Below are 18,847 nucleotides of genomic sequence, written 5' to 3'. Positions count from 1 at the left end.
AGGGTGTGGCTGGGTATATAATCACCTTGTTGTGACTACTTCCTGTTTGCGGAGGGTGTGGCTGGGTATATAATCACCTTGTTGTGACTACTTCCTGTTTGCGGAGGGTGTGGCTGGGTATATAATCACCTTGTTGTGACTACTTCCTGTTTGCGGAGGGTGTGGCTGGGTATATAATCACCTTGTTGTGACTACTTCCTGTTTGCGGAGGGTGTGGCTGGGTATATAATCACCTTGTTGTGACTACTTCCTGTTTGCGGAGGGTGTGGCTGGGTATATAATCACCTTGTTGTGACTACTTCCTGTTTGTGGAGGGTGTGGCTGGGTATATAATCACCTTGTTGTGACTACTTCCTGTTTGTGGAGGGTGTGGCTGGGTATATAATCACCTTGTTGTGACTACTTCCTGTTTGCGGAGGATGTGGCTGGGTATATAATCACCTTGTTGTGACTACTTCCTGTTTGTGGAGGATGTGGCTGGGTATATAATCACCTTGTTGTGACTACTTCCTGTTTGTGGAGGATGTGGCTGGGTATATAATCACCTTGTTGTGACTACTTCCTCTTTGTGGAGGGTGTGGCTGGGTATATAATCACCTTGTTGTGACTACTTCCTGTTTGTGGAGGGTGTGGCTGGGTATATAATCACCTTGTTGTGACTACTTCCTCTTTGTGGAGGGTGTGGCTGGGTATATAATCACCTTGTTGTGACTACTTCCTGTTTGCGGAGGATGTGGCTGGGTATATAATCACCTTGTTGTGACTACTTCCTCTTTGTGGAGGGTGTGGCTGGGTATATAATCACCTTGTTGTGACTACTTCCTGTTTGTGGAGGGTGTGGCTGGGTATATAATCACCTTGTTGTGACTACTTCCTGTTTGCGGAGGATGTGGCTGGGTATATAATCACCTTGTTGTGACTACTTCCTGTTTGCGGAGGATGTGGCTGGGTATATAATCACGTTGTTGTGACTACTTCCTGTTTGCGGAGGGTGTGGCTGGGTATATAATCACCTTGTTGTGACTACTTCCTGTTTACGGAGGGTGTGGCTGGGTATATAATCACCTTGTTGTGACTACTTCCTGTTTGCGGAGGGTGTGGCTGGGTATATAATCACCTTGTTGTGACTACTTCCTGTTTGCGGAGGATGTGGCTGGGTATATAATCACCTTGTTGTGACTACTTCCTGTTTGCGGAGGATGTGGCTGGGTATATAATCACGTTGTTGTGACTACTTCCTGTTTGCGGAGGGTGTGGCTGGGTATATAATCACGTTGTTGTGACTACTTCCTGTTTGCGGAGGGTGTGGCTGGGTATATAATCACGTTGTTGTGACTACTTCCTGTTTGCGCAGGGCGTGGTATATATCCACCTTGTTGTGACTACTTCCTGTTTGCGCAGGGCGTGGTATATATCCACCTTGTTGTGACTCCTCCCCCTCTCTCTCCAGATGGGCGGCGGCTCCCCCTACGGCACCCAGTTCCTGACCCACGCCGGCCCCCGCGGCCCCTCGGGCATGAACCCCAGCGGGATGGTCCACTCCCGGCCGGGGCCCCCGCCCTCCATGGGGGGCCTGTACCCCTCGCACCCCGCCCAGGCCCAGCAGAGGATGCCCCAGCAGCACGGGGGCTACCCGGGGGGGGGGCCGCAGCAGGGGCTCAAGCGAGCCTACAACTCGGAGGTCAGTGGGAGGTTAACACTGAACCCCACGACCCCTCCACTAGTTAACACTGAACCCCACGACCCCTCCACTAGTTAACACTGAACCCCACGACCCCTCCACTAGTTAACACTGAACCCCACGACCCCTCCACTAGTTAACACTGAACCCCACGACCCCTCCACTAGTTAACACTGAACCCCACGACCCCTCCACTAGTTAACACTGAACCCCACGACCCCTCCGCTAGTTAACACTGAACCCCACGACCCCTCCGCTAGTTAACACTGAACCCCACTAGTTAACACTGAACCCCACTAGTTAACACTGAACCCCACGACCCCTCCGCTAGTTAACACTGAACCCCACTAGTTAACACTGAACCCCACGACCCCTCCACTAGTTAACACTAGTCTTGTACCGATGGAGCTCGATAACCTTCCTCCACCGGTTCCCACCCAGTACAGTTCTGTGTTTCCACCACCAGGGGTCCCCAGTGCAGCAGTACAGTTCTGTGTTTCCACCACCAGGGGTCCCCAGTGCAGCAGTACAGTTCTGTGTTTCCACCACCAGGGGTCCCCAGTGCAGCAGTACAGTTCTGTGTTTCCACCACCAGGGGTTCCCAGTGCAGCAGTACAGTTCTGTGTTTCCACCACCAGGGGTCCCCAGTGCAGCAGTACAGTTCTGTGTTTCCACCACCAGGGGTCCCCAGTGCAGCAGTACAGTTCTGTGTTTCCACCACCAGGGGTCCCCAGTGCAGCAGTACAGTTCTGTGTTTCCACCACCAGGGGTTCCCAGTGCAGCAGTACAGTTCTGTGTTTCCACCACCAGGGGTTCCCAGTGCAGCAGTACAGTTCTGTGTTTCCACCACCAGGGGTTCCCAGTGCAGCAGTACAGTTCTGTGTTTCCACCACCAGGGGTTCCCAGTGCAGCAGTACAGTTCTGGCGGGATGCCGGGCTACCAGACCCAGCCGCTGCAGTACCCCACCGGGCCCCCCCAGCGCTCCGCCCCCTCCCCCTCCTACCCCGGCAGCCGCATGCCGGTCATGGGACAGTACACCTCGGGACCAGGACAGCCCAACCCCTCCCAGTTCCCACCGGGACCAGGACAGCCCAACCCCTCCCAGTTCCCGCCGGGACCAGGACCGCCCAACCCCTCCCAGTATTACAAGGTAAGAGCTTTATTATTATAAAGAGCTGTAAGAGCTTTATTACAAAGTAAGAGCTTTAAGAACTTTATTACAAAGTAAGAGCTTTATTACAAAGTAAGAGCTTTATTATTATGAAGAGCGTTAAGAGCTTTATTACAAAGTAAGAGCTTTATTACAAAGTAAGAGCTTTATTATTATGAAGAGCGTTAAGAGCTTTATTACAAAGTAAGAGCTTTATTACAAAGTAAGAGCTTTAAGAACTTTATTACAAAGTAAGAACTTTATTACAAAGTAAGAGCTTTAAGAACTTTATTACAAGGTAAGAGCTTTATTACAAAGTAAGAGCTTTAAGAACTTTATTACAAAGTAAGAACTTTATTATAAAGAGCTTTAAGAGCTTTATTACAAAGTAAGAGCGAGCTTTATTACAAAGTAAGAGCTTTAAGAGCTTTATTACAAAGTAAGAGCGAGCTTTATTACAAAGTAAGAGCTTTAAGAGCTTTATTACAAAGTAAGAGCTTTATTACAAAGTAAGAGCTTTAAGAGCTTTATTACAAAGTAAGAGCTTTATTACAAGGTAACAACTTTATTACAAAGTAACAGCTTTATTACAAAGTAAGAGCTTTAAGAGCTTTATTACAAAGTAAGAGCTTTATTACAAGGTAACAACTTTATTACAAAGTAAGAGCTTTATTACAAGGTAACAACTTTATTACAAAGTAAGAGCTTTATTACAAGGTAACAGCTTTATTACAAAGTAAGAGCTTTAAGAGCTTTATTACAAAGTAAGAGCTTTAAGAACTTTATTACAAGGTAAGAGCTTTATTACAAAGTAACAGCTTTATTACAAAGTAAGAGCTTTAAGAACTTTATTACAAGGTAAGAGCTTTATTACAAAGTAACAGCTTTATTACAAAGTAAGAACTTTAAGAACTTTATTCCACCGCACAGAGAAACAAAGCAGACGGTGGTATGGCATTTCCAGATTTCCACCACTATTTTAAGGCATACACTTTAAGACCACTGACAACATGGTTTGATCCCCAAGCATCAGTATCCTGGAGAAATTTAGAAGAAAATATAGTAGCTCCACATAGGCTGAAGGACATAGTGTACACCAAATTATCAATTAAGCAATGCGAACGGAAATTTGGCCCCATAATCACTCATGCAATCCGGATATGGCGTGAAACACAAAAAAAAGACTCTATCCCACATAAATGGCATAATCATACTCCCTTATTCAATAACAATGCACTCTTGATTGGAAAACAACCTATAAGATTCCCTAGATGGGAAAAGCAAGGCATACACACATTAGGAGACGTTTTCAACAAACAGGGTTTTTGTAGTTTTGATGAGATATGCAAAAAATTTAATCTCACCAAGTCCTCATATTATTTTTACGCACAGTTATTGGCATGTTTGAAGGCTCACGGTGTTCCATTAAGGATACCAATTGAACACCACAGATACCACAAATTCTTCTATGAAAGAGAGACATCGAGAGGTTTTGTTTCAGATTTTTATCATCAATTACTAACGTCCTCGTATGAAACCCTACATCTAGACTCAGTCTGGAGGAGGGATATACCAGACCTGGAGATAGACTTTGACTGGCAAGAAGCCTGGGCAAATGTACGCCTTGCATCAAGGAACCCGGACCATCAACAAATCAATCTTAACTATATTCACAGGACATACTTAACTCCTATAAGACTGAACAAAATGGGTCTTAAACAAGACTCCAAATGCTCCTTATGTACAAATGGGGATGAAGGGACATTTATGCACATGTACTGGGACTGCCCACCAGTTAAGATATTTTGGAAAGAAGTGACCCAGCAATTGTCAAATCTCTTAACTCTGGATATACCTGTACACCCCTCTGTATTACTGCTGAATGATGTTTTTGAGTGTGCAGTACCTCCACAGCTAAAGAGATTGGTTTTATCCGGTATCACAGTGGCTAAAAAGCTGATAGCATCACGATGGTTTCAACCGGAAAAAATTTGCCGTAAGGTCTGGATTCTTACATATCTCGATGTGATTTATCAAGAAATATCAACAGCTAGAATTTTGGGTCTCAATGAATCCAAAATGGCAATGTGGTTAGAAGTGGTGGAGAGAATAAAAGCCAGCATATAATGGTAGTGTCTGGTTAGGAACAAATTATAATGGTTGGATTATCCAATGGGGGGTCCGGGAGGGGGGGTACGAGCTGGAGCATATGTGTATTTGTATATCCTATTGTGTGTTGTCATGTTGTTTATGTGTTTGTTTAAAAAATAATAAAAAAATAAAATACAAAAAAGAACTTTATTACAAGGTAAGAGCTTTATTACAAAGTAAGAGCTTTAAGAACTTTATTACAAAGTAAGAACTTTATTACAAAGAGCTTTAAGAACTTTATTACAAAGTAAAAACTTTATTACAAAGTAAGAACTTTATTACAAAGTAAGAACTTTAAGAACTTTATTACAAAGTAAGAGCTTTATTACAAAGTAAGAACTTTATTACAAAGTAAGAACTTTAAGAGCTTTATTACAAAGTAAGAACTTTATTACAAAGTAAGAACTTTATTACAAAGTAAGAGCTATTACAAAGTAAGAACTTTATTACAAAGTAAGAACTTTAAGAACTTTATTACAAGGGGCGGCTAGGTGGTGCAGTGGGCAAGGCGCTCACCACCAATGCAGGAGATGCTGGGTTCGAGCTATCAGCTTGGCTGGTCGTTCATACTAATACAATTGGCAGTATTAGGGGGTGGGAAGCTGATGGGTGGGGATCGGACGTTGTGGACAGCGACTCCTACAGGTCGGTTGGTGCGCCTGCGCAGCAGAATCAGGAAGCGATGGGGGCGGCGTGCCCTCCAAATGCAGACCCCCGACGCTGAGAGATCGCGCTGTGCAGGTGAAAAGATGCGACGGCTGCTTCCTCGAGTACCGGAGGGGACACGTGATGCAAGGCTTCGTCCACATTGCAGCCGGCTTGTGGGAGGCGTGGCCTAACAGCGTTCAAGACAGGGGAGGGTAGAATTGGACGATACGAAATTGGGATGGGAGAAAAAGTAGATACAAAAAAAAAAATTATTACAAAGTAAGAACTTTATTACAAAGTAAGAACTTGCTCTTACAAAGTAAAAACTTGCTCTTACAAAGTAAAAACTTGCTCTTACAAAGTAAAAACTTGCTCTTACAAAGTAAGAGCTTTAGGAACTTTATTACAAAGAAATGTATTATTATTATTATTATTATTATTACACAGACCTGCCAGCAGGATGGTTGGTACAGAGACCTGCCAGCAGGATGGTTGGTACAGAGACCTGCCAGCAGGATGGTTGGTACAGAGACCTGCCAGCAGGATGGTTGGTACAGAGACCTGCCAGCAGGATGGTTGGTACAGAGACCTGCCGGCAGGATGGTTGGTACAGAGACCTGCTGGCAGGATGGTTGGTACAGAGACCTGCTGGCAGGATGGTTGGTACAGAGACCTGCCAGCAGGATGGTTGGTACAGAGACCTGCCAGCAGGATGGTTGGTACACAGACCTGCCAACAGGATGGTTGGTACACAGACCTGCCAACAGGATGGTTGGTACAGAGACCTGCCAGCAGGATGGTTGGTACAGAGACCTGCCAGCAGGATGGTTGGTACAGAGACCTGCCAGCAGGATGGTTGGTACAGAGACCTGCTGGCAGGATGGTTGGTACACAGACCTGCCAGCAGGATGGTTGGTACAGAGACCTGCCAGCAGGATGGTTGGTACACAGACCTGCCAGCAGGATGGTTGGTACACAGACCTGCCAGCAGGATGGTTGGTACAGAGACCTGCCAGCAGGATGGTTGGTACATAGACCTGCCAGCAGGATGGTTGGTACACAGACCTGCCAGTAGGATGGTTGGTACACAGACCTGCTGGCAGGATGGTTGGTACACAGACCTGCCAGCAGGATGGTTGGTACACAGACCTGCTGGCAGGATGGTTGGTACACAGACCTGCTGGCAGGATGGTTGGTACAGAGACCTGCCAGCAGGATGGTTGGTACAGAGACCTGCCAGCAGGATGGTTGGTACAGAGACCTGCCAGCAGGATGGTTGGTACACAGACCTGCTGGCAGGATGGTTGGTACACAGACCTGCTGGCAGGATGGTTGGTACAGAGACCTGCCAGCAGGATGGTTGGTACAGAGACCTGCCAGCAGGATGGTTGGTACATAGACCTGCCAGTAGGATGGTTGGTACAGAGACCTGCTGGCAGGATGGTTGGTACACAGACCTGCCAGCAGGATGGTTGGTGGTAGGTGGTAGCAGCTGTACGTACAGCAGGTCACATGGGGGGAAGACATGATGTCACGATGATCGTATAGAACTCTGTTGCCTAGATACTCAATCTATACCTACCAACTGCCCTACACTGTAATAAATGATAGTAATCATAATAATCACAGCTGCCTACCTCATACTATAGTCTAGTCCAGTGGTTCCCAAAGTTGGGGTCGCGACCCAAAGGTGGGCCGCGAGCAGCCACGGGAGGGCCGCGAGATGATTAAAAAAAAAAAGAAATTATATATTTTTGTTGTCAGGCCACTGAACTTAGGCAGAGGTTACACCTTTCGTATCATCTTCGTATTGTTTTCTTATGCGTATCGCCGCGACGTCGTGCGCCTGAGTCACACTTTCGTTTTTTTTCCGTTTTTGTCAGCCAAGCACACTGATGTAGTACACTGCCAAAGCAGTAGGTGGCAGTAGGTGGCAAACATGAAGGCAATTTCAACCAATCAGAACGAATGTGCCAATACACTTCCTGGTGGAAGCTCCAGCAAAGAAATGTCAATAAGGCAGGCGCCTATGCCGCGCCACCATCTTGCTTGCTCACTCAATGCAGCAATTCTTTTTTCAGCAAAGCCTAATAAAAGTGCAATAAACAAAACGGATACATTCACTGTGTGTTCTGCCTGTCATTTGTTGATGAAACAAAACTAACATCAACACAAGTGACCACCAAGAGCAGATAGTTTAGTCTAAAAACGATCGGTAGCATTGTTAGCTGCATGCTAACGTCAATGGAGTATGCCATTATAACAATATAGCATTGTGGCTAGAAGCTAACGTTAGCTCACGCTACTTAGCCAGCACGAAACTGATATCGCGAGCTATCAGTAGTTAGATAACATTAGAGACAACGCTGTGTGTATTAAACAAAGGTGAATAGATGACTGGGCCATTTTGTTTAATGCTTGTTAAGTTGAAAGAGGAACTCTGAGCTAACAGGGTCTGAATCCTGATAGCTCACGTTAGCCAGTTCATGCAATCGGTAATGCTAGCAGAATGAATGGATGTAAACTTTATTTAACATATTGCATATGGGTACAATACAATTGTTAAGGGAATGCAGACTGTTGTAGCTTGGACTGGGGTCCTTATAACAATAACTTGACAACACATGGTAGCTGAAGCTATTTGGGACACGGAGCTCTGTCCCAAACACACACACTGTACACAGGAAGGGCACGCAGATGGTATCTACTGCGCATGGGCGTTTTCGCAACAACTGCTCCGTGCTGACTACACGCTGTATTCCTGGCGTTTTTTTTGCGTATCTCCAAACGCAAACACAATTTTGCGTTTCAGCCGTATCCACAAAAAAACGCCAAAAAACGCGTTTCTGTGTAGATAGGACATGATACGTCGTCAAAAACGTATAAAAAAACGCCAGGAATACACTAGTCTAACCTCAGCCTTAGAAGCAGGCCAGGACAGTGTTTCTAGTTGTATTCTAAAATTCTATTCTATTGTATTCTAAAATGTGACTATATGGTTTTATATTAACTTAATAAATAAACAAACAAAATCTACTTATTTCAACGAACATTTCAAACTAAATAACTGATTATGCACATAAAACGCTGAAAACAACCGAAGCAACAATAGTATTTTAATGAGGCTATTATTATTATTATCATTATTATTTTGCAACAAGTTAGCCCTCTCATAAATAGCACATATAAATGAATAATTAACTTGAACTAACTTAATAGGATTGAAGTGATATTTGGCTTAAAAAATCGGTCGCCTGGCGAAAGAAAAGCCTGACGATGTGCATTGGGCCGCGGCTCTCTGACGCCTTATTTTCTGGGTCCCGGCCTGAAAAGTTTGGGAACCCCTGCTCTAGTCTACCCATATAACTCTGATAGCATGTACAATAGTGCTGTATATACTGTATATATATATATATACATTTATATATTTATATTTACAGCATAATATCCAAATCTATCTGAATATACCTGCATATAATCCTTATATATCTCTTATTACTTACGCTGCTGGCCAGTAGGACTTACTACCATAGTGTCTTTATACCTGTATCACTGTACATATTAATACTACAACTCTGTACATACATCTGATTAGCACTATTACTCAGTAGCACTAATTTATATATTTTATACCCAGTTGAATCACCTGTACGTTGTATATCACTATTGCACTTTACTGTTACATTTGCACTCTGGTAAGATGCCAAACCTTGTTGTACTTTACTTGTGCTGCATGATGACAATACATTTGAATCTAATCTAAAGAGTGACACTGTCATTTTCAGTCATTAGTACCCAATAATTGTATCGCGATTCACAATGTAGTGGGAAGACAACGATAAAGGATAAGTGTTATTTCATGTGTCCTTGTTTGTGTTTTCTAGTCTGAGCCGCCATTCAACGGGCCGGGCAGTCTGCCCTCTGGTGGACCTGGAGGATATAGCACCTTCTCACAGGCTGTTGTGAACGGGGTAAGTCACTGGAATCTTGTCTTCACAACGCTCACCGTCTAGACGGCGCATGTCTTTATCTTAGCGGTGGTGGGATGATGCAATATCACACAAGCTCTCGCACTATCAAGCCCTCTAATGTACAGTAGGATAATATCTCTCTGAAATGGTATATCAGTTTTGTGTCCAAAAGGGTCTGGTTAGGACGCATGTTTGCTGTAATGTTGCTTATGTTGCTATCGTTACATTACACTCTCACCTATGTTTATATATTTGTATTTACCACATATATCCACATCTGTCTGAATATACCCGCATATAACCCTTTTTACATATCTGTAGATACTATATCTATATCTCTACATATCCATTACCTCCTCTTACTAGTTACGCTGCTGGCCAGTATGACTTACTACCATATTGTATTTTATAGTGTATCACTGTACATATTAATTCTACTCAAAGTGTTATGAGCCATGCACTGCTCTGTTGTAAATGTTATTGTATCTTATTATTTTATCGCACTACAGTACTGCATAATTTTACTGTATTCTATTTTACAATTTTTTACTGCTGTGAAGCACTTTGAACTGCAATTTCTGTATGAAAGGTGCTATACAAAGATTATTACTACAACTCTGTACATACATCTGATTAGCACTATTACTCAGAAGTACTAATTTATATATTTTATACATTTATATAGTTTAATCACCTGTACATGGAGGGCTGACCCCGAATAGTCGACTAATCGATCGAAAGGAGCCGTAGTCGACTGACAACCTCTTAGTCGAATGCAAAAAAATATATATATATAATATTAATAATAATAAATAGTATTATTATAAAAAAAAATTGGGTCATTCTTTCCAAAAGCAAAGAGGCCTAGAAGCGTGGCTAACGCTAATGACGCGCATACCAGCGAGGCTAACTGCCTAAGAAAACGGGCACAGAGGCACTGAAAGAGGATTTCACCATCTAATGAACACACTAGACATTAGTGTTCCGCGCCAAACATGGCAGCGGTGATACGCATACGTCTGTCTCAAGGCTAGTCCTGCATGTATCAACAAATGCGCATCTCGGTGAATTTATGACTGTGTGCCATTATTACTATCAAATGTAATAATTGTGGAATATTACTATAATGAGCTGTATGTGTATGAACCAAGCATCCTTTGTGAAGCACTTTGGTTGACAAGTGTCCTGTTTAAATGTGCTATATAAATACATTTTGATCAAGATGTATCCATCAGTGGACCAATTGCATGCTTTCGCAGAGGACAAGAAGCCTTCAGTCGACTCCTTCAGACATTAAGCACCCCCACAGCCCAAATGGAATATTTTGTATATATATATATATATATTTATTTTTTGCATTCTGGGGGGTAGTCGACGACCAGTCGACTATTTTGGCCAATCAAAGTCGACTATACAAATCCTTAGTCGGGGACAGGCCTACTAGTACATTGTATATCACTATTGCACTCTACTGTTACATCTACACTCTGGTTTGATGCCCAACTTCCTTTTTGTTGTACTGTGCTCGTGCTGCAATGATGACAATTAGGCCTGCCGCGATAAGCAATAAATCGATTAATTGCCGCGATAATTAAAATGAATGCAATGATTTTGACGGGCGCGATTAATTGCTATTTGCGCGTTTGTTTTAATGATTGTCTATATGAATTGAAAATGGGGGACCCTGATGGAAACAAGACAAACGTCTTTCTCAGGTCTGCATCCCCTTAACAATTGTATGTATTGAGCCGTACTGTATTGTACCCATTCTGCAATCTGTTAAATAAAGTTTTCATTCATTCATTCATTCATTCAGGCGGAACCAGTGCCCCTTGCAGTCTCTCTCCGTGTGGGTTGGCCGCTGGCGTTACTACAGAGCACAGCACGGGAGCTCCGTGGGGCAGTAGCAACGCCACATATAGCTTAACTACATTTCTCAATAGTGTTGCTCCTTTTAACCAAGTAGCGTTATTTGTAGTGTAACGTTAGAATAACACAGAATAACGTTAATACAATTACATGCATCATTGTTTACAATGAACGGGTGGGGCTAGTCAAAGCACTGGAGACGGGGACAAGTTAAACATGAATTAATTTATTATAACACGTCGTTTTCGAGTCGTGCTGCAGTGCCTACGCACCACAGCTATTCTATTATAATACTGCTTTGACGCTTCCTCCTCATCGTTGATTGCCTGTAGTAGCTGCATCTAACGTTAGTAGCTAACGTTAAAACTAAAAAACACAACCGGACGAGACAAGTTGTCGGCTAGGATAATCACAACAATACTTCCGGTCCGGTCGGTGGGCTTCAAAATAAAAGTCTTAAACCGGAAAAGACGGAGCGGTGGGCTTCAAAATAAAAGTTTTGGGAAATAAATTTCTCAAAAAAATTCTCTAAACCGGTCGCAATAATATCGCTTATCGCGATATTTTCGGGGGCAATTAATCGCCCAGCAAAATGTGTTATCGTGGCAGGCCTAATGACAATACATTTAAATCTAATCCCATGTGCTCTTCCAGCCGGCGCGGGGGGGTATGATGCCGGGCTATCCCAGCTCTCCCCTGGGGGGAAACCCCACCCCTCCGATGACGCCGGGGAGCTCCATGCCGCCGTACATGTCCCCGGGCCAGGACAGCAAGCCCCCCTACCTTCCGCCTGACGTCAAGCCCAACATCAACCCCCAGCAACAGGTCTCCACAGGTGAGTCCCCCCCCCCCCCCCCCCCCCTGCACTGTAGCACACCTGGCTGGGCTAGGACTGTGAGTCCCCCCCCCCTGCACTGTAGTACCTGGCTGGCTAGGACTGTCTGACTCTTAACCTCTTAAAAAGTGGCAATTTTTTTAACTTGGAACTTGAGGACTGCATCCTTTTTTTTGCAAAGCTTATCTTTATACTTATAGCACATGCAGCATGAGCCTGGTCTCTTTTGAAAGGTAACATTCTGAAGTTTCTAAAGCAAAAAAAACGATAATCACTTTTAGTGCTAATGAAATAGAGTGAAAAAGGTTTGAACTTCAGTTGAACTTGAACTTGTGTACTCACATTTCTCTTTAGTGGTTGTTGCCAGATTCCTGTTTTTAAGTTCCAGCATAGAGTAGTGTTGTCACGATACTGGAATTTTCGAACTTCGATACGATACCTTGAAAAGTATCGATATTCGATACCATTTTCGATACCACAGGGAAAAAGGTTCAATCTTAAAATGTAAAAAATATATATATATATTTTTTTTAATAAATTTTGCTTTTGTTGCTGGTTGATTCTCCTCAGCTTCTCTCTGGTACTATCAGAGAAGATAAATATAACACTTTTAAAACCCTTTGTTTAACGCAATCGATATTTGGAATGGCGATCAGGAATTGGAATAATCTTTTTGGAGAACATCTGAGGTAAGGAATCTATTTTACCAGTCTTGGGATAATTAGAGCTATTTTCACCTATATATCAGCGTGTGCCATATGTGTGTATGTGTGTGTGTGCTGATCAGGAAATAAGAATCGATTTTTCAGCCCGTTTCTATAGCGTGCATAAATACACATATACTGTCGATAATCTAGCGTTTATCGGTATCGGGACTGAAAAAGTCTGATCGGTGCATCATCCCTAGTTACAAGCGGCGTGGAGAGGCGCAGGGCCACCCGATGAAATGTGAAGTGGTTTTGGTCGCAGGACACGTGTCGTGGCTCGCAGAGACCCCCGGCCCGCTTGTCTTTTGACCTGCGTTCATGAACACTGCTTTTAGAATGTCGGGTTAAAAAAAAGACACCGAATATGGATCCTCTTGTCACGCTGTAGGAATGTGTGCTGTGCGCTCTTAACACGCCCTGGCCCTCCCTGGAACATGATCCCAGCGCTGAACAACCGGTCTCGTGGCATGCGGATGACTCTCTCCCTCTCCCTCTCCCTCTCCCTCTCCCTCTCCCTCTCTCTCTCCCTCTCCCTCTCCCTCTCCCTCTCCCTCTCCTCTCTCTCTCTCTCTCTCTCTCTCTCTCTCTCTCTCTCTCTCTCTCTCTCTCTCTCTCTCTCTCTCTCTCTCTCTCTCTCTCTCTCTCTCTCTCTCTCCCTCTCTCTCTTTCTCTCTCTCCCTCTCTCCCTTTCCCTTTCTCTCTCTGCCCTAAATTCCTTTTTCTAACTCCTCCCCCTCCCAGGTAACCCCAGCGACGACCTGCGCCTGACCTTCCCCGTGCGAGACGGCGTGGTGTTGGAGCCGTTCCGACTGGAGCACAACCTGGCGGTCAGTAACCACGCCTTCCAGCTGCGAGACTCCGTCTACAAGACCCTCATGCTGAGGTAAGAGGCTGACCGCCAGTCTCCCGGGCAGCGGGAGCGCTTCGAGCCCTGAATGAAGTCGTGACCTGGGCCCTATTCCCTGGTTCAACTAAGTCGATCAGAAATCCCATTAGCCAGATTCAATTAACCCGATGTTTGAATCCAGGCTTTCCCTGTTCCTCGAAACGCTGATTCACTCTCGTTAATTCGAACCAGACTTGATACTCAGGATAATTGCGCACGGCCGCCTCACAGATTTCAGAATTGGTACAATACAGTACGGCTCAATAGCCTCGCCGACAAGTAAAATACATAATCTATAGTATAGGCTAATGTTAAGTCCCTCATTACCCCAATCAATCAGATTATATTTCTTTAAATGTGTCTGCTGGCAGTAGGCTTAATGGAATGAATAATCTAATGAGATCTTGCTAGCGAAAATAATTAGTTCAACTCTTTCAGAATAAGTAGAGCCCAAAGAGTATCTAATTGATACGAATTAATAGATACTCATGAGGATATCTGTACTGTATGTGCTTAGGTATCATATACTATATAAATACATGGTTCCCAAAGTTTTCAAGGCGCGACCCCCGAAATAACGTGTCAGAGAGGCTTGGAGGCTATACAGTTTCACTATTAATCGGGTTTTAATCTGTTTCAGACATCATCCATACATGCATTGAATTGATTAACCTTTGGTTTATACCAGTGACACCAGTCATGTTCATCACCGTCTTGTTCATCATCAGATAACAGTTCTTGAACAGATGAATGCATTTTCTCAAATTCATTCATCAAAACGTCAAAGGCTTGCAATTGCTCATTCATTTTCTCAAGTCACGTCCACGTCATCAAATCCGCCAAACAGCGCATCTCCTCCTCAGACATTTTAATCCCAGTTACAATATCACAATAACGTGTGAGTGACGGTGATACCATTCAACAAGCCACATATTCAGATTCGTCGTAATTCACATCCACAATCCACGCATAAAGACACTTCAATTTATGCTTGAATGAAACACAATCCGGGCGCTCCGTTAAGCAAATACATCCACAGCGGAGAATATGAAACGAATCAGAGCCAAACGGCCGATAAAATATCCCCGCGGGATTCACATTTGCAATGCTCCGTTATTAAAATAACCACATAGTAGGGGTGTAACGGTACGTGTATTCGTCCCGCGAATTTACGGTACGGCCGTGACGGTGCGGTACGCGCAGCCATACAGCGAATACGCCCCACAGCGCAAACACACGAGTCATGCATGCAGGCACTCGCGAGGTTCGTGCGAGAACAGCACGCGTGGCCGGGCACACCGAGTCAGACTTCAGTTCAGAGCGGGCGAAAGTGCACGGAGAAAGGCACATTTACATTGGAACAGCTGCAGGGACATTACAGTTTTCTTTCGTTTTCTTGTTCGCCCAATAACCTCAACCAAATGAAACCAATGGAAAGAAACACACACACGACAACAAACACATCAACATTCTCCCCCGCTGGACTCACAGACACAGCTCTAGGGCTGTCTTAAATACTTCAAAGCTTCGTTCGATGGCACAAGCTTCGAACATAAAAAAAAAAATCGAAGTAAAAAGAAAAATCATTTTTTTTCAATATTTTTTTCCATTTTTTTTTTACTTCGATGTGTGTGTGTGTGTGTGTGTGTGTGTGTGTGTGTGTGTGTGTGTGCGCGCGCGCACATGGGGCCATTGGGTGGGGCCGGGGGACAAATACACTGGAGGAAAGTAACCCAGCTCAGCACTGCCCAAATTATATCATCACTATTGCCTGTTTGAAGGATATCATCCTCAAACACATATACACCTACATGCCTTGTAGAATTCCACACATAAGAAAGAAAGATACTGGGATGAATAAACAAAATAGGAAATATAATGTAGAAATGCATGCAATACATAAATAAATATGAATCTCCATATATGAAATAGAACATTTAGATAAGGTGCTACTGAGATGTTTTGGTGAGTTCTTTGTTTTTTTGTGGAAGTAGCCCTTCTTAAAAATGCATGAACATTCACTGATAATTGGTCTGTAGTGGAGTCTACAAGGTCTACATTGCCGGACCGTAGAATCCGGACCTTGTAGACTGACATAATTCTGTGCATAGTTTAGTCTACACAGGCCATATTTCAAATAATCAAAATCTTACTTCATTCATCTTAAACATTCTTGATTTGGGGGATTGGTAGTTCCCATGAAATCTGAAGTGCTGCGTCACAGTCACGAAAGGGGCTACTTAATTCATTAATCCAATCCACTTTATTTATAGAGCACATTTAAAAACAACAAAGTTTACCAAAGTGCTGTACAAGTCCCACAACATAAGATAAAAAAAAAAAAAATGATAAAAAAGAATTCGAAGCTTCGAATTAAAATCGAAGCTCGGCCCCGAAGCTTCGATTGCCAAAAAAAGCTTCAAAGGTCAGCCCTACACAGCTCATCAAATAAAGACAAAGAAACATACTTTTCCGGACAGCTCATCTGAGCTCCACTGTGTTTAAATCCAAATAATCCTCTGCCATTGTTGTAATATGTCATCTGTTCTCTAGTATTCAGTCTCGTCGTGAAGTTAAATTCTCTCTAGAAGTGAAATTGAAATTTAGCAAGGATAAGTTGTTAAAGGGGCAGTAGGCAAGTGGATGCCTGAACACAGAATGACACCAGTATCACTGACTACCACGGCAAGCCTATAGAAAATTATTCTATTTAATAATAATAATTATAATGATTATCATAAATATAATGTATAAATATATATATTTTTTAAAATAAAAAATAAATTTATAATTATTATTAACACTTTGATCGCCATGGTTAAATTCATAATTTACCATCCCTAGCCAGCTCTATTTGTCTATGGAGAAGTTCCCCTTATTTGCAGGGCTATAACTTTTTAAATTCTATTGCTAAATTGACATTATTATGGCCCATTCAATGTCCTATATCTATTGTTCAGGGTGTAGCAACGTTATACTTTTTCATTCACATATTCATACTAAAATATGGTCTAAAGCAGGGGTCAGGAACCTTTTTGACTGGGAGAGCCATAAAAGCCAAATATTTCAAAATATATTTCATTGAGAGCCATATAGTATTTTTAACGTATAATAAATTAAATATGTCTTACTTTTAATGCGACTTCTGGTGCTGCATGGTTTTGCTGATGGCCTTGTAATCTGGTTCATACGTGGTGAGGTTGAGCTTCATGCAGGCGTTGAGGCTTCCATCAGTTAAACGTGAGCGTAGGTTGGTCTTAATGTTCCTCATATGTGAGAATGACTGCCCACATGCATATGTAGAGCCAAACATGGTCAATACGGCAATACTCACGCTGCATTGTGTGGTATGTCACAGGAAGCTCGTTCCAAGTTTTAAGAATCAGCTGGTCTTCAGGTTGAAGATGTTTAATTTCTGTCCACTTGTGTTCCCTCGCCAGCTCTGCTCGCTATATCTTCAGCTACAGATACTATTAGCTGTATCTTCAAAACTAATTTCTGTTTAAAATAAAATACAAAAAATAAAATACAAAAAAAAACTAATTTCTGTTTACTTTAAAATGACACAGTATTATTAAGAAATATCACACGTAATAAAAAAAAAAAAAAAACATATTTTTTTTTTACTCAAAAATTTCTGGGAGCCATATGCTGTCACCAGAAGAGCCATATATGGCTCGCGAGCCATAGGTTCCCGACCCCTGGTCTAAAGTATAAGTATGTTTTTATCGTTTTCTGCAGCTTTCTTCAGAACTTGATTTATAGCCCCAAATGCATTATATTGATGATGAAATACAGTTTGATAGCGATCTGTGCCAGATAAAAGATTTCAACTGGAGGTGGTTCTATAAGTTACTACTTATCATCTGATGTTGACCGGATGGGCGGGGGGTCGTTTATAATTCCGTGGGCAACGTTATATCATTCACCTAGTGTGGGTCATATGATCATCAGAGCAGTTTATATGGAACACGTTAGAAAATAACGCTGAAACTCACCGTGGCTTCCTCGCGCCGTTGGGGGATGAGCGTGGAACAGAATTTTTTCTATTATAGATGGTGAAATACCGGATCCATTTCCAGGTTGTATAATAGTATATACGTCCAAATCATGTTGTTTATTGAGTTAGGGTGAGCGATCGATTATCCAGTGTGTCAAGATGGAGTCCCGGGAGCTATAGCGAGTGGTCAGACCGAATTTGGATGAGCACCAGTTTCCGGTCTGCTGTTTGGGCGATCTGCCGATCGGCCACCAGATGGCGCTCTTGAACCGTTAGAGAGTTGAGAGGAGATCAGCAGTATATCTCAGGTCCCCGGAGGAGAAATATGATTTCGATCACAGATTTTTGAAATATTGATATCAATGACGAGTTACGGCGTCTTCGGCAGAATGAGCATGGCAGGGAAAGACGAGTTCCAGCGTTTTCGGCGATTAAAGTGTTAATATTTTTTCTCTGTTGTACCGAACCGTGACCCCAATACCGAGGTACGTACAGAACCGTGGATTCTGTGTACCGTTACACCCCTACCACATAGTGTGTGTCGTGACTCGCGAGCGCCGTATCCGTATAACTATGACGTGCATTATTTAGGACAAAGTAAATCCATAGGCTGAATATGATTTATTATCAGCATTTTAGGTCTATTATTTTACATTTCAAACCCCCCCCCCCCCCCCCCTCTAGGAAAACGAAGCACAAAAACATAATTCAGAATGGTATAATGGAATCTGTGAGGAGAGCTGGCATTTCTTTGCGAGGGCGTGGCCAGTTGATCCAGCTAACTGAACTTAACCCTGCGCTGGAGCAGGTTCAAACATTCTGATCTGTTGCCATAGTGATTTAGACGATCGCGCTTCGGGGAACCGACAGGTCTAGCTTATGTCAAGTTATCCTGAAAATGATCCGGCTAACTCAGTTAGCCAGGTACGAGGAACAGGGCCCTGGTGA

The 18,847-nt window shown here is 43.1% G+C and overlaps 1 protein-coding gene across 1 annotated transcript in view; it reads left to right on the top strand.

The window, feature by feature from the left end:
* Positions 1 to 18,847, top strand: part of zmiz2 (zinc finger, MIZ-type containing 2) — an 82,717-nt gene that overhangs the window by 26,357 nt on the left and 37,513 nt on the right. The window contains 5 exon segments of the mRNA XM_084324574.1: positions 1,451 to 1,681; positions 2,578 to 2,832; positions 9,516 to 9,602; positions 12,126 to 12,306; positions 13,755 to 13,896. Of these exon segments, the coding sequence (XP_084180700.1) occupies positions 1,451 to 1,681; positions 2,578 to 2,832; positions 9,516 to 9,602; positions 12,126 to 12,306; positions 13,755 to 13,896 (896 nt within the window).

This window comes from Notolepis coatsorum (assembly GCF_963971535.1).
Source record: "Notolepis coatsorum genome assembly, chromosome: 11".
In the NCBI taxonomy this organism is placed as follows: Eukaryota; Metazoa; Chordata; class Actinopteri; order Aulopiformes; family Paralepididae; genus Notolepis; species Notolepis coatsorum.
Note: the sequence above shows the minus strand (reverse complement) of the source record. Positions and strands in the feature narration are given on the sequence as shown.